At 39.2% G+C, this 22,186-nt stretch overlaps 1 protein-coding gene across 7 annotated transcripts in view; it reads left to right on the top strand.

The window, feature by feature from the left end:
* Positions 1–13,972, top strand: part of SCML2 (sex comb on midleg-like 2 (Drosophila)) — a 70,057-nt gene extending 56,085 nt beyond the window's left edge. For 6 of the 7 annotated variants that reach the window (XM_017812347.1, XM_017812349.1, XM_017812348.1 and 3 more), the window contains 5 exons: positions 2,324–2,506; positions 3,559–3,672; positions 9,423–9,704; positions 10,391–10,554; positions 12,036–13,972. In XM_017812347.1, the coding sequence (XP_017667836.1) occupies positions 2,324–2,506; positions 3,559–3,672; positions 9,423–9,704; positions 10,391–10,554; positions 12,036–12,161 (869 nt within the window). In that variant the 3' untranslated portion in view covers positions 12,162–13,972. The remainder of the gene's footprint in view (positions 1–2,323; positions 2,507–3,558; positions 3,673–9,422; positions 9,705–10,390; positions 10,555–12,035) is intronic. The other variant, XM_017812351.1, reaches the window with a different exon arrangement.
* Positions 13,973–22,186: the final 8,214 nt, after the last annotated feature.

Genomic DNA, 22,186 nt, shown 5'->3' with positions numbered 1-22,186 from the left:
ATGGTGGTGGTGTCAGCCCCTTTTTTCTCCCTGTAGTACAGACACTATGGTGCTTGGTGGGATGAAATAGATTGAGGGTCAGATAAATTTTCTCAAGACAGAATTAAAATCAGACTCTTGGATAAGTTTCATCACTATCAGAAAAACACATTTTTTGATAGTTTAACTCTCAGTCTTTCTTCTGTCTCGAATGTGGTATTTAAAACATACCCAATGGAAGGTAAAGAAATGAGTATGACTCCTGGGGGCTGGGACTGCACACACAAGCTCCAGTCCCTGTTTATATATCATTAAAGGTTGAGGTTATTTCACCTCAAAAGTACTCTTTTTAATTTTTTTCCCCTAGCATTTGTCTGGGAAGAAAGATGCTCATATTGTCCCCAAGCAGAGCAGACAGTTGAGCCTGTGGGTCTAGATCACACACCCTTGGTTGGAGTTTTTATGGTTCCCCTGAGGTGTTCAGAGTACAGGGGAGCTGTGTTTGCACTGAATATTTATTTGTGGATTTTCCCCATGGAATGTTTTGCTGGGACACTCACAATGCCTCAGCTGTTTCTTGCTTTATCCTCCTGACAACTTTTAAATAACATTATTCTTTCCAATACTTCTTTCAAAATGAGAAATTAAGGGATATAGAATAAGTCATTTCTCCAAAGTCATATAGGAAGATCCATTAAGCTATTATAAAGCATTTTAAATTTCTGCTGTAGCTGACTACTACCTTGCAGTAAATTTGTCAGGAGGTCAGGCTGTGCTAGGTCTCACAGCCCATTTGCTCTCCAGAACTGGTTGAGTTCCAAGCAAAAATTTGCCTTTGGAGACCCCTTCCCCAAACAGGATGTAGAGGACCTTGTGTCTGAGCCACATGTGGGACTGTTAATCATTAACATTTCATTTGAACATTGGAGCCTGGAAAAATCCGACAGGCCATGGAAACACTTTTGTCCTGTAGTACTGACTCTTAAACTTCAAGCACTTGCATTGGTCAGTCTGTCATGAAAGCAGATGGGAGAGGGAGCATGTTGTTGATGCTAGCTGGTTAACTTGCATTAACTCTAATCAGAAGCTTCCTTGCATCAACAGTGTAAGTAATTGACACTTCAGATTTCCTAAGGAAGCCTAAAATATGCTAGGCTTGGGCATTTTCTTTGGTTTTGTGTATATTATCTGTCTCTTTTGCAACACGATATGGAAATATTCCTTAATTCAGATCTGTGAATAAAGGCTTTCATGTCATTTCTGGCTTTTTAAAATTTTTTTAATGCATCTGCTACCGACAAAATGTGATCCTTTAATGCTCTGCTTATCATTTGGAAACTTATGTTAACAACAGAAACTGCATGACAGGCTGAAAACCAAGAAGACAAATTGATGCATAAACCTGGTGTTCGTGCCGCTTCTTTTCAGTGCTTAGTTTAAGTTACAAGTTTGTTCCTGCTTTGTTGTAAAGTCTTTCTAATCAGAAGTAACTAAAAGTTTCAGCTGATGTAATGGTAATTATTTATCCATATATTGGTAGTATTGAGCCTTTTCAAAACCTTACTAATTTGCACAAAAAAGGAAAAATATCAGCTGCCACACTGTGTTTGAGGGGCAAGGAAGGAGATCAGCCAGGAAAAAACATAAGGCACATGTCCTGGCTCCTTGTAATCACTCGGTTTAAAAGACTACAGATTCTTTTGTGGCTGTTGTGGTGTCTCTGCCACCTAGCTTTTGTTGAAATAAGTGAGAGCTTGACCACTGTAGTGCTGACAGCAGCATAGATTTCTCTAGTGATAAAATAAATGGCAAAAGTTTCCGTAGTGAAAATTTCAGTGGTAATGGATGCCAGCACATTACCACAAGTATGCTCCCTTCAGTTAGAAACTGAGAAAAAAAATGTTAAAATTGTTTGTTTCATTCCTTCTTTTTTTAAAAAAAGAAAAAAAATTGTTTGGGCTTTTTTTTTTTTTAGCAAATATTTTAAAGGGTCTTTTGTGTGCTATCTCCTGCAAATAGGTGGTGGAAAGCTTACTGTTTTATAAGCAAGTAGCAGAAATTACACAAAGTTTTGGTGGTGAGGAAATAGCTGCAAGTTTTGTTATACTAGTGTGAATCCCAAATTATTTTATTAAAACTAGTTCCTATAGAGCAAATTTAAACTGACATGGATCCAATGGAAGGTACAATCAGTCCTTTGGATGTGAATTTTTTAAACTATTGGAATTATTTACTCCTCTCATGTCTTGTGTGGTTTAAATCAAATCTGGATGTCTTCTCCTTTAAGTTAATGATGGTATTTTACTATACTTTACGATGTGTGATGTAATCTTCTTATTCACAGCTTCCTTTGATGGGGAAAAGCATGCCATCAATCTTCCTTCTGTAAACAGTGCATCATTTGTCCTGCGCTTCTTGGAGAAGCTCTGCCACAGCCTGCAGTGTGATAATCTCTTCAGTAGCCAGCCTTTCAGCCCTTACATGGGATGTGCACATAGTCCTACAGAGTATGATAGGAACAAGCCAGGTATTGTTAATCACTTGCTACTTTCAAGTGCTGGTATTTTTGAGAAATGCGGTGAAATTATGAATTATAAAATGTAAATTTTTAGTCTTTCTAGGATGCGAATGGCTTGAAATTAATACACTTCAGTTCTTAGTGGATTGGTTCCACTGTGGTAGTGCTTTGACGGAAGGGATAGCTTATACCACATGGGTGTAAATAATTTTGTTCAGCGAACTCCTCCTTGTAGGCAAACCAGAAAACATATGTACTTTACCACTGTGATACCATTAAAAAGACAAGCTCAAAACTTCACATTTTATTTGTTAAAAATTATGTTTGGATCATAAAATAAACTTACTGAAAGATACTTGCTGCCTATGAGAAGGGGCTTGCCCTGAAAGGCAATTCAGTCTAACCCTTCCAATATTAGGAAAAGGTTCTTTTCTCTTTATTCTCCTTACTTAGTGGTGACTCCAAAAATTTTACATTCTGCTATGTACGATCCGGTCTTCTAGTAGAAAAGGTGGATTTTGCAGGTGGCTGCTTGTGAAATTTTCTGTGAGTCCAGTATCTTTGCTGCTTCAGGAACATAGAGTGGAGAGGAAATGACTTGCCCAACATCTCCCAACAGATTGTTTGCAGGATGTGTTGTTACAAGTCCCAGATCAAGAGTCACCAGGAGCCATAGCTGAGATGGCCTTGTTGTCAGGGCAATTTCAGGAGATTCATATTGGGAGCGAAGCTTCCTCTCAGCTGTCTGGTAGTTGAGTCTGTTTTCTGGGTGCTGCTTTAGAAAATATGGGGTTTTTTCATCTTTCCAATGGAGGAATTAAATTTATAATCCTATCTGTCATGTGCAAGTCATTAGTTTTAACTCTTTTCAGAAAAATAAGTAGACAGGGTCAAGGTAATTCAACTTAGAAAGCTCGTATTGAAATGACTGAGGCTGTGTGACACAAGAAACTGAGCTGTAACCTGGTGACTGGCTGATGTCTGTCTTTGCTTTTGTCCCCGGACTTTGCCCATGAGCAGCTTTATGCTGGAATAATACATGGTGACTTTCCTCTTCACAGCCAAAGAAGAAATACCTGAAAACAGGAATGCTAAACGATACTCTCAGGACTCTCCACCATATACTGCTCCTCTTTCCCCTAAACTTCCCAGAAAGGATGCTCATCCATCTGAAGGTAATTACATTATGTCGGGATTATATATGAGGATTATTTATGGTTTCAGTATTTCCAGTCAAAAAGGACTGAGTACAACATATGTGTCTGGTTTGTCTCTAGCCTTTGACAGGTCAGGGTGAAAGTATGTTAATTATTGATCACTGGCACAGATTTTGCACTTAGGGAAGATCTACTGCAAGTCACAGCAGTGCTTCTCCTAAACCCGCAGCCTTTTCTGCGAAGGGGCTCAGGCACATAGGTGACAGATGAAGCCTCCTACTTCGTGTATGGCTGAAAACCAATTGCCTTGAAATGGGTTAGGAGATAAATTGGAAGCAACTCTTAACTCTAGGCAGAGGTCATTAAGTGAGTAAGGGTGCAGCTTGATGATACAATTTAGCAGAGTTTATGGCTAGCTGCCTGGGAAAGTTGTGCTGCTCCTGCTTTCCTTGCCTCCTTGTCCCCGCATTGAGTCCTAGCCCACCCCTACTCCCTCTCTCTGGCTGATTAGTGTGCTGAACCGTTGAACAAAAGCACAGAAAACATTCTGGTTAAGAGTCTTGCAGTTTACTTCTCTGGAGTGACTCACTGTGGACTCAGGTGAGCATAGGGAAGGGTTGAATCCAAGGCAGCTGTGGCCAGGGTAGTGGCATAGTCTTCCTGTGGCAGCTGACTGTTAGGTTGATGTTGTTCACTAATAAATAGCACTTTTTTCTTGTGCTGCAATTGAACTGCAGTAACTGAGCATATGTCTAATTTTAGTCTGCCTCAGATGTGAAGTAAAGCCTCTAGGTTTAAACCTCAGAGAGAGAGACACAGCAAAATGCTTTTTTACTCTGTATTTGCTACTTAACTTGGTCAGCTGTGATAAATTGATGATATTGACTCATCCCATCTGATACATACTTTCTCTTGCTACAAGATATTTGAACATTGTTTTTTGAAATATGACGGGGATGAGGTTTTTTCCTTCTTTTTCTTTTTTCCCCCCTTTTTTATGTGATCCTGAAGTGATTTTGTATCTATCAGCATGAGTGGGGGCAGAATAATCTCTTCTGTTAAAGCAAAAAAGGATATAAAATTAAAATGTTCCAAATGATATCTTATTTAAAATGGTACCTCTTATTATTTTGTATATATGTAGCATATTCACATATTTGTATTTCCTGCAGCTGTTATTATATACAATTCTGCATTGATTATCGATTTCTGTGTCTTTCAAAAAGAAGCACTGGCTTAATTCCAGAGATACATTGTACACCTAAGTCAGATATTTCTGGTAGGTAACATAATAAGTGTAGAGCACTTAATTATGCTCAAATGAAGTTGTTTCATTTGGAGCAAAACAAATGTTTAAGTTTATCTTGCTAGAAATCTTTCTCAAAGTAAACATGAGTGCACATTGTGCTTCTTAATCCTTGTTTGTAATGGATCTCTTTTACAGAGGAAGTCTTTAAAATACATTTTAAGATCAGTACTTCATTGTAAAGTGCAGTTACTTGGATAAAAAACAATTAAAATAAGTGTTTTTCCATGGTTTCAAAAGTTTGAATTTGTGCTTTCTGCATTTCAAGAGGCAGAGTGTTCTCTAGTGTTGTGTGTTTTCCATTAGAGCAATGTCCTCCACTGAAAATCTGGAGGCAATTTTATAGCGGTCAGTCATGGGTTGGTTAGCAAGAAAGATCTGCCCCCAAAAATTTCTTATTCCATTGATGTTGTCTTAAAATAGTTGTTTCGAAATATCATTTGAAGGTGAAATGGAATAATTGTGGGAAATGGGTCTTTCAAACAGCTCGTTTTCCCTCTGATCTGCTCAGGGATATGTTTTGCAGATTTTACTGCCTTTCTTGCTCCTTAACAATTTCTTCTTTAAGTTATGAAAGATAAAGGAGGAGGGAGTGGAGAATAAGTCAGACTCCCTACCCCTGAAAACAGAGTGTTCTTACTACTGTGTCTGATTACATCATTTTGTTGTGTATGAGACAGAACAACTGGCTTCTAATTCTCAGAAGAACTTCAAGAAAACAAGACATCCAATTCCTGCTAAGGCCTTCAGTGCTTAAACAGTATACTGTCATCCTTACATTTGAAACATAAGGCCTCTTATTGGCCTTTTATTAAATCTGTGCAGAGATCAGGCATTCTGCAGTGGAACCTCCCACCTCTTTCTTGAGCGCTGTTATTCACAACTGCTCAAAATGTCGAGGTAGGAGGAATGTGTCACTCCATGGATTGCAAAGCTCCATTTGCTGGATGTTTGTAGAGCAGCTAGATGGATGGAACAGAAGGTGGATTGGACACTATAGTTGCCGAACGCCTTCCCTAAAAAATGATGGGAAATACGCCACCTTTCCCACCTTGTGTATGTGAGAGTTTACAGTAAGATAAATTCAAATGCGGGTATCTTAGGGCAAAAAAGCAGAGTTGATCTTTCCCAGACCTATTTATTATTTTTTACTTTAGGGTATAAAACATCAGAAAGAAGTCTGGGATATAATTGAAATAAATATAATTAAATTCTTTTGAAATACAGTCAATTTTTTTAATCTTTTGTCTTCAGAAATCTTGATAAAGATTATGTGAAACAATTATTTCTCAAAAAAAATCCTATGTTTGGACTCCTGCTTGTTTGCTATGAAAGCTACAAAAATAGTTTTGCTGTAATTGTTTAAAATATCACCTCTGCTTTTTGGCTTTGGACTGAGATTTCTGTTAGTGATTTCATTCTCTACAGCTCTAATTTTCCCTTGGTTGGCTAGCTTTTAATTTTATAGTGCTCATCATTGACTACATCTCTTAAAATCTTTCCGAAATTCTATGGAATGATAGCTTCTGTTTCTAATTTTTATAAGTTGCTGTAACTACTTCTGAGAAATATGAGTTAATTTTCCTGTTTGTTTTTTTGAAAATTTTACTAGCTTCTTCTTTGCTTTTGTGATTGAAGTTTGACAAACTATAAAGTTTTGCAGTGGTTATTTTAGAATTATTTATATGAAAGAGAAGGACTTGTGTCCATAAAAGCTTTTTTTATTTGACAAGTATTGAATTTAGTAAATGATGTTACACTGTCTCTTAGACAAGGAGTCCAGGTAGGCTGGGCACTCTTTAAGATGGAAATCTTAAAGGTGCAGGAGCAGGCTGTCTCCAAATGCTGGAAGACAAATGCTGGAAAAAGACTGGCCTGGCTGAACATAGAGCTTTGGCGTTAACTCAGGAAAAAAAGGAGAGTTTATGACCTGTGGAAGAAGGGACAGGAAAATTAGGAGGACTACAAGGATGCTGTGAGGTTATTCAAGGAGAAAATTAGAAGGGGCAAAGCCCAGATAAAACTTCACCTGGCTACTGCTGTAAAAGACAAGAAAATTTTTTTCTTATTTTTCTCATCAATCAAAGGAGGGCTAAGGGGAATCTCCAGCCTTTATTGTATGTGGAGGGAAACAGAGTGACAAAGGTTGAGGAAAAGGCTGAAGTACTTCATGCCTCCTTTGCCTTGGTCTTTAATAATAAGATCAGTTGTTCTCCATGTACCCAGCCTCCTGGAAGACAGCTGGACAACCTTCATGAGCTGGAAGACAGCGAGAACCTAAACAATTCTGTGATTCAACCTAAACAGTTTCAACCTAAACAATTCTATGGTTCTATAATCCTGGGGGAAATTGGACTGAGGTCAGGACCTGACACACCACTGAAGACATGCACAAGCCAATGGGGCCATATGGGATCTACCCAGGGTACTGAGGGAGTTGGTGGAAGTGCTCCCTGAGCCACTTCCGCCTTTTTGCTCTCTACAACTATGTGAAAGAAGGTTGTGGGGAGGTGGGGAGTGCTATCTTCTCCCAGGTAACAAGAGAGAGGATGAGAGGAAATGGCCTCAAGTTGCACATGGGAAAGTTTAGATTGAATATTAGGAAAAATTTCTTCACCAAAAAGGTTGTCAAGCATCAGAACAGGCTGCCTGGGCTGTGTCATCATCTCTGGAGGTATTTAAAAGGCACGTAGATGTGGCACTCATGGACTTAGTTTAGTGGTGAACACGGTGGTGCTGGGTTAATGGTAGGACTTGATGATCTTAGTGATCTTGTCCAACCTAAATGATTCTGTGACTGTGATCTTGCCTTACTGAATTCACTAAGTAGGGAGCTGGCTCTGTGAATGCCTTTATCCCCTCCCAGGATTATGCTGGCTGAGGACCAAAATACACTTAACAGTTCTTCACTGCACTCCACGTTTAAACAGGATTCAGCAGAGAACCTAAGACCTCATGAACCAAGTTGAAAGCATGCTTGAGAAGCTTGATGTTTCTTTTAGGAAAATACTCTTCCTTTATTTTTAATTCAGGATTTGCCCAAGAAGTTCTTGAAAGTTTTCATATAAGAGGGTAGTAAAAAGGTTATTTCATGAACTTGTTTCGCAGAATATACCAGTTCTTATTCCAAAGAATATGCTGCTTCACTAGCATATGTTTTATAACTTCACTAGAGTAATTTTCAAGATGGTAGTGTGGGGCTTACACTTCTGTGAACCTGTTAGCTATATTTTTCCAGCTCTTAACTCTCCTGCCAAAGCAGCATTTGTTTCATACAGATTTGTACATTGTGGTTCCAACTTCATTCTCATGCTGTTGCTTGGCCTGATGCAAACAGAGAGGAGTATGTATGATTGATAGAGAATGGAGTGGTGGTCTTGTTGATTTGGGATTTTTTTTTTCCCCTCACATAGCATGCTTCTCCCAAACAGACCTGAATTGGGTTGAACAGGAGTGGAGTTTTCAGTAATCAAGCAAACCTGGCTCCTCTCTCATGCCACAGGGGAAAGGATCTGCTGAACTTAGCTAATCTGCTTAGAAACAGTATTGAGAGGCTCTAAAAATTCACAAGTCTTCTGAGTGGATGTTGTTTGCCTTTTGCAGACTAAAAATTAGCTGATAAATTGTAAGAACCAGAATATTGTTATACTCCCTTCATGAGATCTGATGTTTTTTGAGGTTTTTTTTGCTTGCTCCATGTGTTCAGTAATTTACATGTACCTTTAACTTTCCAGAGTCTGCGCTTACAGACTCTGAGACCCCTCCCTGTCCAAAGAACTAAGGGTCTGTAGGTACAGCACTGTGGTCAAAAACATGTTACATTAGTGTGCTGTACAGGGCACTCACAGCCTTCTATGCCTTTCCCTGTAACCTTTTCCCTTTTTAACAATGGTGCCTGTGTCTGAACCTTTTGGGATCCATAGATAACAGTTGTCCACTTGTTTTGTTTATGAAGTTAGTGCCTCCCTCTGCTGTTTAGAGCAATTTAGACAATTATTAGCTAACATGAGTTTTTTATTTGTATTAAAAATGTCTTGCAAAATAACTGTTACATAATATTAATGGTTAGCTTCTTAAGAATATGTTTTAAAAATAATGAAAATTCTTGACTAAAATTATTTGATGTATCAGTATTAACACTAGACAATTTTATAAAAAAAATTCCTTTGTCACTTCCCTGTTCATAGGATTCAATAAATACAACTGAAATGATTTATGAAGGCTGTCTCAAAGTTGACATATTAAATATTTTGCTACAAAAAAAAAAGTTTTAAAAATACAGTAAGAGACCACTGATTACTTAAGGAGAAGGGGAAACTTTCAAAAGCAGTGATTGCCTCACAGGGGATTGGTTAACAAGCTTACAATCTGTCAGTGTCTTCAAGAGAACATAGCAAGGTCTTAAATAATAAAGGTATAACGTCCATCACTTTGAACATATTGATATTTCCTTTTTGTGTAGCAGAAACTTTGCCTATAGAGGAAAACAGCACTTCCAAAGAACACCGATTTTCTGAGGACTCTATGGATTCTGCACTTAATTCTGTAAATCTGTCAAGCCCAACCTGTCGAAATTCCACAGAGTACCGTACGGCAGGAAGTGCTGCATATTACAGAAATTCCCATCAACCAGCAACTGCTACCTCAAATTCAGCCCCAATCCTGCGCAGTCTGTCTTTGAGCTCTGCTGGGAGCAGCAGTTACTGTGAAGTCAGTAGGAATCGAATACAGAGGCGAATTGAAGGTATGCAATTATACAAAACCTTCCAAAGTATGTAACTGCTTTTACTAACATACAAAGTTATGAATAAAGAACTTCTTTGCCATAGGAAAGCTTGCATATGGAGTGAAACGTGCTGTTGCCAAGCATGTCAGGCTTGCTAATGTAACTGCAAATGCAGAACTTAAGCCTGTTAGAACTAATAGTGCTGTGCAGGCTGAGGCGGGTCTTGCCTGCTGCACCTTCCTCTTGCTGCTGTTACAGAACCTGCAGCAAGCCAGACCAGACAGGGCCTATATGCATATCACTTCCTGAGCGTCTTATCAGCTATTGCCATGTTGCTGAAATACAGGGATAGGGTTTCCTACTGTCTCTCCCTCTGTCTGCACAGCTTAAATTGACTTTACCACATTCCCAGTCAATAGCGTCTTGGGACCCAGGAGCCAAGTACAAGTCAAACTAATCCCTCTAGGTATGTCACAGTGCTAATGTTTGTGCTGCTGTAAATACTTGCAGTTATAGAAGGCATTTAAAAACAAAAGGAACAATTCACTATCAGGAAAATAAAGCATCTTTCATTTTAATATATTGCAAAGAGCACGTAATAAAAGCCAAAAGTTAATATTGAAGTGTCTTACCTGAAATGAAATGTGTTATCCCTGTATAGACAAGTGATACTTTTTCCTTTCACAATATTTTTATATTAAAAGCTGCAAGTTCCACAACTGGACCGGATTTGAATTCACTAAAAAGGGAACCTTCAAGAATATTGAATAAGGACCCTTCCACCTGGTCAATAGAGGAAGTGGTGCGTTTTGTGAAAGAAGCTGATCCACAGGCACTGGCTCCACATGCAGAACTCTTTAGGAGACATGTATGATGCATATCCATTCCTTTCTAGTAGATTGTGTGTCACACTAATGTCTTAAAACATAGCTTTCGTGTCTATCACTCTACTTACACTTGAAGGTAGAATAGACTCTACGTGTATATTAGAGGGAGGCTGAAAATTATTTTTCCACCTGAAATTCCTCCTGCAGTATATTTTCTCTGTGTTCCAGTCTTGTTAGACTAAAGTAAATAGCCAGTGCTTTCCAGCATATATGGAATAATGCCTATACTGGAAGTACCCAAGTTCTAATGGCCAACGTCCCTGGTATCTCAAGAGAAAATGGTATTCCCATGTACAGTACGGGGCATTTGGCCCCCCTGTTTTAGAGATTTAACGTCCCAAAGTAGAGATGCTGTTATCCCTTGTTAGCTAGAACACTTGGTCATTAATACTAGAATTCAGAGAATCAATTGAAATGTTGAATTCATCTGTTTGGAAAAACAATGCACAGGTTTTCATAAGGTCTGACTAGATGTTATCTTTAGAGAAAGAAACTGTGTCAGTTTGTGCTGGTTTTGATCTCCCTTGTACCTTCTTGCTGTACTTTTCTATGTCAGGTTGCTCAGCAAAGAGCTGCTTTCTTAATTCATTGTATATATGGCCCTCCAAAAAGAGGTTGGCTTTCTCTGTAGTAGTATTTCACCCATGTTCTGTACCATCTGCTACTAACAGTTAAATCTCTGAGTAAGCTGGATTGGAAGGAAAACTCAAAATAACTTTTAATAGAGATTCCTGTCTTATGTTTTATTCTTAGTTGTATAACAACGGTAAATGTCACTTGTTTTGTCAGGTTTATGTTTAAAAAAATAAGACAGAGTGGTCCTCTTTATGGTGTTTTATGAAACTAATTGCCTGTCTACAGTATGTAATGATACTAAGAGCTTAGGACTGTCATATTTCAGCAGCTTCTCAGTCAGGCTGTTAAAATCTGACTAAGTTGTCCTTGGTCTTGATCCTAACAATCTCTCTGGTTCGACATGGACATAGATCTGTCTTATTTCACAGATTTAGATGGTCTATAACCCCTTCCTCTGTGTGACTGTTTGCATGCACATGCCAAAATCCTCCCACAGCTGTGTTCAAGGTTCAGTGCAAGGCCTCAGCGCTTGGATCATTTAATCTCTAACTGCACAGACCTTCCTTTGCAGCTTCTTTTTTTCCCCCTCGACCCGCTCGCTTTTTTCTTCCCAGTCAGGACCTAATTTTGAGGGCTGTTTGGTCAGTTTCTCTTATTTACTATATTTTTCTTTCTTTAACAACTCCAATACCTTACTCATACATTAAAAAATGCTAAAATAAATTAAATTTCAGTGGTCATCTGTAACTATAAAGTTATACTAAGTTACTGTTTTATATATAGTAGACATTTTTTTACGACAGTATAAAGAAATATAATGTACTTTCCAGTTTTACCATGCAACTTGTTAAAGTTATATGTTGTGTTTATTCTCTTCCTTCTGCAGGAAATTGATGGGAAGGCACTGCTCTTACTCAGGAGTGATATGATAGTGAAATATATGGGACTGAAGCTGGGGCCTGCCCTTAAGTTGTGCTACCACATTGAACGACTTAAACAAGGAAAGTACTAGACCGTGGAGATACCACAAATGTGTGTGTTTGTATCACACTAAGCTCTCAGGTTCACAGCCATCCCCTTTGTTTGAAACTGTTTTGCTGATATAAATAGTCTTTATTTTTTGAAAGTGCTCTCAAAATGTTAAAAAGACATTCAGGATAAAAGGGGGGGGGAGTGATTTGTATTTCATCCTGGTATTTTTGTGAACTATTTCAGAAAGTTGGCAGGCAAGGACAGTTGATCATACTGGGTGTGGGCAGGTCGGGTAACAGCGCTCTCCTAATCCTGAAAAGTGTGTTCTGTGTTACAGGCTTCAGCCAATGTGTTCATATTCAGAACCAAAACAGCTGAATCCCAAAGGGAAATAATAAAATAAACTGGCTTCAGGTGTTTAAAATTTTTACAGTGGTGGCTGTAAACTTTTATATTGCAAGAAAAACTTGAAATAGAAGATCTCATCTCTGTAGTGAATACTCTGTCTGGTCTTCCAGAAGAGAGGAAGGGTTATGGAAGAGAGGGCTTAATACAAATATAAGCTTTTATAAAGTGTGATTATCAGTCCTTCAGTAAGTTATGAGGACAAATACATGGTATATTGTCAATTTATGCAGGCAATAAATATTTCTGTTTCATGGAACGGCATATTGGCTGTGTAAACAGCCATTTCTGGGAGGAACTGATTTCAATGGAACAATGCATCCACATCATAAACATTCCATCTTTTTGCTCAGTTTGGCATGGATATGTGTGTTCATGCTTTTTATATGTACCTGTGTATGTGTCAGGGAAATACATACTATATATATATAAAAATACATACACAGTGTACATACGTATTCAGTTTTTAATATGTACTTTGCACTGTGCCAGAGAGAACTGTACAATTTCTTGTTGTTTTTTTTTTTACCAGTAAATTTAGCTGTGTATTACTTTCTTTAGCACCTGTTTAATTTGTTCTTGGAGTCAGAAGGTGACAAACAATCAAAAGGTGTCTTTATTCATACAGGTGAGATCCCTGTACTATGCAATATTCCTGAATATTCATCCCTTAAATCTGAGCCATATATTCTGATATATTTTTGGAAAGACACATTGGTTACTATGTTTTGGGTTTATATTTCCTGTAAGGAAGTGCTATTATGTAACTGATAAACCTTTTTTTAGGGGGTAAAATTGGTGCTGTTTGTTTAAGCTGCAAGAATGAGTGGTGATAATAAAACAGTTTGTTGTCACTGCTATTGTATTATACATCAGGGAGAAGAAAATATACTTTCTGTGTAGGAAACTGAATGTAATAGTGAAACCATATATAATAGTAAAGTGATAAAAACTGTTTGTTAGGGAAGGTGTAGTCCTCAAATGCTAGGGTTTATTGTATTTCTTAATGCCTTTTTATATGAAAGCATATAGTATAAATGTATTTTTTACAAATTCCTTTTTTGAAAATGCCTTGCTTTACTAGTAGTCTGATACTCATCAGGTTTCAACAGAGATACCGCTGCAAAATAGTGAATTTGGTGACTCACAAGTCTAAGTATTTCGTTAGTTTAAGTGACTACAATGCAATTTTAATTCAGCAAGTCATTTGGACTTTGAGAATTGTTTTTCTTATTACATCATTAGACATTTGACACTAAAGTTTATCTATATCAATTTGTTTTGCATATCTTTTGTGGCGCATGTGTGCTTAGACAAATAGTACAGGCATGCTCTTTGTAGTGAGAAAAGTCAGAGCATTCATTGAAGAAACAGAATATTTTCTCTTTATGTTAGAAAAATACTGACTTAACTTCCGTATGGATACACCAACAATTATGTCTTAAGGAAAACATCATGCCCCACATGTTCAATATATTGTTTATACATATATATAATTGTATACTATTTCTTCCACACTTTATTATGCTGAATTTGGGTTCTTCAGCATAAAAAGATCACATATAGTTTAAGTGGAAGTAATTGACTGAAAACAGTTTTCATTTTCTACGTTGCCCTTGGCATAAAAAAAACAAAGATGTTTAAATTTTCTGTTTGGCCTTTATGGAATGACATTTTTGTACATGGCACTATTATGGGTATAAATATTTGTTCAAGGCTTTGTGTGCACCTATGTGCACCGGGAATACTGTGATTTGCTGTACCAGAATTTCTCCGCGTGCTATAGCATGAGGTTCAAGCATTCAGAGTGTTACAGCAGAATATATTTTTTATTCTTTATTTTCAATGGGATGTTCCTATCTAGCAAGAAAAATAAAATAGTTTGTTCATTGTTGTAACTGTCCGTTTTGTTTGATGTCGTGTCTGTGTGTGAGCGCTGTTTGCGTAGGCAAGGGTAGCTATCTTATCTGGCAGTTTTGGACAGATTGTGGAAACATCTGATGTAAGGAAGTTTTAATCAAAAGGGTAAAATCATTCCAACATTGTTCATCTGAAGTGAATAATGTTTGAACTTGTCTGTGCTTTCAAAACAACAACTTACTGAGTTATTCAACTGTTCGTTTTTGTATATCTTATTGCAACTTGCAGAATTCTCATATAACCAGTGAGGGGAAGAGACTGCTAAAAACTGTCCTGCGTTCAGGTAAAGACATGAAATGTATTAAGTCAAAGCAGTTAATGGCAAGAGGTTTGAACTTCATACACTTCAAGCTTTCTTATTTCTATGATGCAGAAATCTCTTGTTTCAGTGTCTGTTCGCAGGGATCAGCCTGCGCTTGAGAAGTAACTTAGACTGGGTTAATGATAACCTCACATCCTTCACAGGCAAATGATGGAAATTGGAAGTTGGCAGTGAAAATAGCCCAGAGGCATTTTGTGTCTGATCTCTCTCCAGAGATACTCGGTAGTGGATTTGATATACTCAGTGTGTATTTGATAGAGAACATGATGTAGTCCCTTTGTTTCTCCAAGTTGCTTTTCTGTCAACATGGATTCATCTGCTTATCTGGTTCTGTATCTTTCAGGCATCTTGGAAGACAGTACCATGACTCTTTAATTTGAAATTAAAATACTGCTGCCTGGGAGGACTAGCAGCTCTAAAAATTCTTGTTGCAGAAGACCTGTGCAATATTGGAATTAAAGAATGCTGTATGATAGGCTGTGGCAGTATACATATTGTAGGACTTTTTTACACATATGTAGGAATGACAGTGAAAGGCAGCAGCATCATGTTATGAATGTTGGCTTGGAGGATAGAGCATCTTCCCCTTTTTTGTTTGCTTTTCATAAAGGCACACCATTTTTTACTTCAGGTGGTAGACACGGGGGCAAAGATGTTCATCTCATTGTATTTGTAGAAATCTTCTTCCTTTTCAGTCAGGAATATAATTTGCGAAAAGCAGTATTAACCTTCTCTGTAGCTCTGACAGTTTTGTGTGAGTCAGTGGGTGTGATTGTGTAAGCCATGAATGTGATATGAAAATTTTACATTTGAGTATCTCGAGTACTTCTGTAGGAGAAAAATCAAGCCCTGGGTAGGGATGACTAAAATCTTGAACTTTTGAACCCAGTCAGATAAAAGTTTCATAAGTGTTTCTTTGTGCTTGTCTGTAATTGAAGGTGAAATTCAGATAATTGAAACACTGTTAAATGAATAGTTTACCTTCTGCTTAATTCTGAGGGCTCCAGTCACCATTTCCCATTCACGTATTATTCCAGTGGGGCAGCTTAGGGTCATGTTTTCCTTTAAATATGAGTAACTAATAAAAATCTATTTGTATATATGTATATGTGAGCCTATAATGTAAATAATTTTAAATTTCAGTGGCCTGACATCCAGAACCAAGCAGTCAGAGCAGCCTGTATCCAGCCAACTTAAAACAGAGTTGTCACTGTTTAGGACAAATTGTGTTACCCTATTTATCTGCTGTTTTCAACTGGAGCTTACAGTTTTGAGGGTTTTTTTTCTGTTCTGCATTATCAAAGATTGTCTTAAATCTGGTGTTTTTTTCTAGACCACTTAGAAAACTTTGTGTGGTTCTCTAATACTCTGAAACTGTGTAATTTTTAAAAGTCTTTGCCATAAGACTTAAAATAGTAACTGATATTAATGAGTGTATAGAAAGCAATGCTACAAGGAAAACCGAAACCACTGCTCAGAATGAATGTTTTTTAATTAAATATAGCAGATTTTGTATCTACAGCTTTTTGTATTTCTAGATTTGTCTTGTATATGTGCTATTCTAATTAAAAGTTGAGGAGTGTATCACAGAATTAAGGACTAGTTGAGGCTGAAAGGGACCTCTGGAAGTCATCTGGTTTAACCCCCTGGTCAAGCAGGGCCACCTAGAGCTGGTTGCCCCAGACTGTGGCCAGATGGCTTTTGAGTATCTCCAAGGATGGAGATTACATGACCTCCCTGGACAGCCTGTGCCAGGGCTTGGTCACCCTCACAATGAAAAAGTGCTTCCTGATGTTCAAAGGGAACCTCCTGTGCTTCAGTTTGTGCCCGTTGCCTCTGGTTCTGCCACTAGGCACCAGTTTAAAGATCCTGGCTCCATCCTCTGCACTCTCCCTTCAGGTATTTCTGTGCACCGATGAGATTCCCCCTGAGCCTTTCCTTCTCCCAGCTGAACTGTTTAAGCTCTCTCAGCCTTTCCTCACAGGAGAGATGCTCTAGCCCATCATCTTTGTGGCTTGTGGTCAACTTGGTGTCCACCAGGACATCCCAGGTCCTTTTCTGCCAAGTTGCTTCCCAGATGGGCAGCCTTCAGCATGTACTGGTGCCTGGAGTTGTCCCCAGGTGCAGGGCTTTGCACTTCCCCTTGCTGAACTTCATGAGGCTCCTGTCAGCCCATTCCTCCCACATATTGATGTCCCTCTGGATGGCAGCACAGCCTTCTGATGTGACAGCCACTCCTGCTGGTTTTGTGTAATCTGCAGACTTGCTGAGGATAAGCTCTGCCCATCACCCAGGCCATTGGTGAAGAAGGACTGGAGCCAGTAGTGATTCCTGGGGTACCTCACCAGTTCCTGACCTCTGACTGTACTTTGTGCCACTGATCATCATCCTCTGGGCACAGCCATTCAACCAGTTTTCTATGCCCCTGTCTGCTCATCCAGCCTACACATCAACAGCTTGTCTGTGAGGATCTTCTGACTGTGTACTTCCCTTTGCCACCTCTTCACCAACTTGACTTTTATTTCCCCAGCTCCACTCACATGATAACCACTAGTGTCAGTCTTAACAGATACATTGTTTGCCATGGCTGCATCCAACTCAAACTGAATTCAGGGGAGACAGATAACACAGTAGCCAAGGGATAATTTGAGCAACGTGCCCAGTCAAGGTCTAACTCCAGTCATGTTTAAAAGAAAGTAGGTTTTCTGGTAACTGTGAAAATACAACTGTGAGTCAATTATTTTATTCCATAAATAGTGGACAGCCCAGGGTGCATTGAGCTCTCCTGCACAGCAGCAGGCAGCATACCAGGATCTCCCCTTGAGTAGGGAGACCTCTCAAGGTTACTCCTCAAGATTGAGAAGTTCCTTGCTGCAACAGATTTGTTGGTAAGTGTATAGAAGCATGCTAAACTTTGAAATCTTAACTAAGTGATGTAAAGGATTGATTGTACACATATAATCCTTTAGACATAAATAATTGATCAAGTCTAGGACTGAGTCTGGATCCATCGTCACCTAAACTCTCCTCTGAGAAGGAGTTTAGGATGCAAGTGGCATCTTTCTGAACCTCATGACTCAATGGGAGGGTCTCCCTGACAGTGTTGTCTGACTCTGTCCTCTATGCAGTAAATAGTCAGGTGTACTTTGCTATTACATCTTGTTAAGTCATTCTCACTTTTTTGATAAAACTTTCTTAAATCTCTGGTTTATACCAATGAAAATATTGCCACTTCTCTCTTACGAGTGAAGTGTGTCGCTGTACCCGACAAGTCTTATGGAAGACAGTGTCAAAGGCCTTCCTGAAGTCTGGGTAGACAATATCCACTGTTCACCCCTCATCTACCAGGCTGCTGGTCATTTTATCATGGAAACTTAGCAAGTTGGTCAAGGATGACTTCCTCTTGGTGAAGCCATGCTTGCTATTTGTGATGAGCATCATCTTGTTCCTTGTGCCTGAAAATGGTTTCCAGGATAGCTGCTCCATCAGTTTCCCAGGGGTGGAGGTGAGGCTGACTGGCCTGTAAGTTCCCTGGGTCCTCCTCCTTGCTCTGTTTGAAGATGAGTGACATCTCCTTTCATTCCATCTTCAGGCACTTCTTCTACTCACTACGATTAGTCAGAAATTATGGAGAGTGGCCTCACTTTGCCATCCGCCAGCTCCCTCAGCACTCATGGCTGCATCACATCAGGCCCCTTAGACTTAAGTTTGTTCAGTTTACTAAGGGATTCCCTGACCCAGTCCTTTTCCACTAAGGGTCTACTGGTTTTGCTTCAGTCTTTCCCTTTGGTCTCTGGGACCCGGGATTCCTGAAGGCTGGTCTTGCTAGGAAAGGCTGAGGCCGAGCTGATATTCAGTACTTCAGCATTTTCCATGTCCTGTGTAACAAGGTTCCCTATCTCATTCATCGGTGGGCCCACATTTTCCCCAGTCTTCCTTTTGTCACCTATAAAGTGCAGTCTATTTTAATGCAGGATCATGTAAAGAAACGCGTTTTAAAAGTGGCTGTCAGTATTTTTCCCTTTGATTGGCTAGCTTAGTTATATAATAGAGTAAAATGAATGAAGAGGTGTGAACCTCTTCTAAGTAATGAGCCTCTTCATCTCTCTGCTGCTCTTTCTGCTGAGTCGAAGCTGTGTAGAGTTAGACTGGCTTGGTTTAAGGAGGAGGGAAAAAGAAAAAAGTGAGATCCCCCTGAGATCAATTTCAAAGGTCATATATTCCTCCTCTCTATTTTTATTACATGTAAAACTATGGGAGTGAGTAAAAAGTGCTCATTTGGAACTGCCTAAGAGTGATGCAGGGAGGCAGAAGCTGATTTCATGTCCATTTTAGTGGTGAAACGATTGCGGCTTTTTTTTTTTTCAAGCCTTGATTATAATCTTTTTCTCTGTAAAGCTTACTGACTAGCCCATAATCCTGAGATTGTGTTCCCCAACTGTCAGTGTTCTGTTGTTTCAAAGGTCATGCAGAGCCATTTTGAGACTTGTTAAAATCTGAGCAGTCTGTTGTAAACTCACTGTGTTGTGAGTCTACAACTATATCTATATATAGCATTTTATATGTATTTTAATTTTTTTTTAAAGTGTGAATCTCAGGGTTGTTTTGGTTTTTTTTAAATAGCAAAATATTTTGCTACGTTCTCCTCTGATGATTTGTCCTAAATAAATCTTCGTTATTGTGGCTGTATAGATGATGGGAATTCTATGTGTTCTTAAAATATGCCATTACGGTGATCCAGTGGGCTTTTAAATTCCTCACTTACATAATCATCCATTGCTGTTCTAGCAGATCATTTTGATTAGTTGTAATTTGCTCCATTTGAATCAGAATTAGCTTTCACCAGCTCCAGAATCTCCCAGTCCTGCTGTACAAGCTGAGGAGTCCTGCACAAGCTACTTCTCCTCATAGCTTTATGGACCACTGCTAATTTTATTTCAGCTTTCATTGTCTGCAGGGGAACTGTTTAGCACTGATAGCAACGGCCTCACCTCTTTACTTCTTTTCTTTTTGAATACATGAAGCCATTTTCATACACAGAGATTCACTTTTCAGCCTCCAAAATCAAAGCCCTTACAGGACAAACGGTACAAGCAAACAGATTCCAGCACAAGGGGAAAAGGTTATTGCATCCCATGTTGTCTGCAGAGACAAATGTGAACAGATGTACAGCTTGAAGATGGCAGAAACCCTTGCTGCCAATGGCTCCTTTCTAGTTATGACAGCTGAAAGAAAATGAATACTTTACAAAACCACCATGACAATTCCCATTACCCTGCGTTGGCTGTCCCAGCAGTGAAATCAAGAGCTGGAAAGACAAAGACTCGTCTCCCCATCCAAGGTGGAAGTGAGGCAATTGGCAAGGCAGTGGGAAAAACCTTAATGAATGGTGGTACACTTTAGAAGGTCTGGTGTTCAAATGCAAGAGGTCATGATTTCACTTACTTTTCCCCTTTCTTATGTTTAGTTTTTTTTCAGTTGTTATGGAGGCACTGTTTCCCTAAGGACTGTGCTAATGCTGTCTAGATTGCCAAGAATGGGGTTTTCAAACAGGTCTGAACTCTTCCTCCCTCGACTTCCACCTCTCCAAATCAGTCCAAACCTCCAGAACAGGTCTTCCTCTTATTGGAGACCATTTTGACGGAAGGATCTTTCCATGTGCTTCTTACTCCTGCATGTTTTGAAAAATAAGAGAAGGGCTTTGCAGCTCACTTGCTTTATTTCTGATGTAAGTACCAACTGTTGCTACTGATTTCAACCCTTGCCTGGGCATGTAGGTGGTACTCTGTTAGGAACAGATGCCTCTCACTGGGCAATGTTACTCAAGGTGTGACCTACATAGTGCTTTTCTGTCTGTCAGTCTGTCTTTTTAAAATAGTGAGCAGGGAGAAATTAATAAATAAATGTTTAGTTTTAGTGTGCCCTTGGTTTATGTTCATCCTTTAGAGGTGAGGTACTAGATATGTCATTGTAAGGTACTGGGACATAATTGGTTCTTAGGCTCAATGGGTAATTGGGGGGGGCTGGGGGTTTTGTTGGTTGGTTGGTTTCGGTTTGGGGTTTTTTTGTTGGTTTGTGGTGTTTGTTTTTTGTTTTGTTTTGTTTTTTTTTTATCTGACTGCTCTCAGCTGTTTGTTTACTTTCAAGAGAGCAGCTCAGCTGAAGGGAGCACATTACTTTCATATGTCTTTGCACTCACCATAGTATATTAATTGCAATTGCCTGGGTGGTGTTTGACTACAGGAAATGAACAGGTTGGGGAAAGTTTAAATGTTTTGAAAGAAAACAGAAATGCAAGCCTGGGATGAGTGATAGGGTTTGTGTGCAATAAACACGGGAAGGAAAATATATGAAGAATGAAGTAATGGAAAATTAGGAACGAGAAAACCAGGTGGATATACCAAGTTAAGCTGTTTCAGATTCAGATGCACTGACTGTTGAGTCATGACTTGTGTCTTTGACTGTTTGTGTTAAGCTGAGATTTTAAAGGGGAAAGTTAGGAATGAACATTTTTGAACCATATCAGGTGTGTGAAGTCTTTTATCTTGACATGATTTTATCTGAAAACATGGGCTGAATCCTTGTAATTCCCAACCCAATTCTTGGCACATGCACTCTGTCCTTAAATTGTTTCTTCTTCATTGAATGAAGTGCTGCTACCAATTCCCTCTCAGTATGGTTTCTTTTAACACAAGACCATTTTAGTCAATGGAGGTCTTCCTTACTGAGTTGAGGGTATGAGAAATCTGACCAGATACCAACATCTGCTTTACAAAGAGATGAACAGCTCTCTTGACTCTAATGGTTTTATTAACCAGTATCTATCATAGGACTCTCAATACACCTTTCAACTTAAGTATGTGAGCTAATTCCTCACCTATATTGCTGGTTTTTTGCAAGTAAGCTGGAACAACCCCATTACTTGAGTCCTTCATTGAAAGACCTAGTTGGCATTGAGAAGGAAATAATAGAATCAGCCAGGTTGGAAAGGACCTGTAAGATCATCAAGTCAAACCCCTGATCCAACACTGCTGTGGTTACCAGACCATGGCACTAAGTGCCACATCCAGTCTCATCTTAAAAACCTTCAGGGACAGAGAATCCACCACTTCCCTGGGCAGCCCATTCCAGTGTCTGATTACCCTCTCTGTAAAGAATTTCTTCCTAATGTCCAACCTAAACCTCCCCTGGCAGAGCTTAAGCCCATGCCCTCTTGTCTTACTGATAGTTGCCTGGGAGAAGAGACTGACGCCCACCTGGCTACAACCTCCTTTCAGCAGTTGTAGAGAGTGATGAGGTCTCCCCTGAGCCTCCTCTTCTCCAGGCTGAACAGCCCCAGCTCCCTCAGCCTTTCCTCATACGACTTGTGCTCGAGTCCCTTCACCAGCTTTGTTGCTCTTCTCTGTTCAGGTCCACAT

Source organism: Lepidothrix coronata, unplaced genomic scaffold, assembly GCF_001604755.1.
Source record: "Lepidothrix coronata isolate B3197 unplaced genomic scaffold, Lepidothrix_coronata-1.0 Scaffold35, whole genome shotgun sequence".
Taxonomy (NCBI): Eukaryota; Metazoa; Chordata; class Aves; order Passeriformes; family Pipridae; genus Lepidothrix; species Lepidothrix coronata.
Note: the sequence above shows the minus strand (reverse complement) of the source record. Positions and strands in the feature narration are given on the sequence as shown.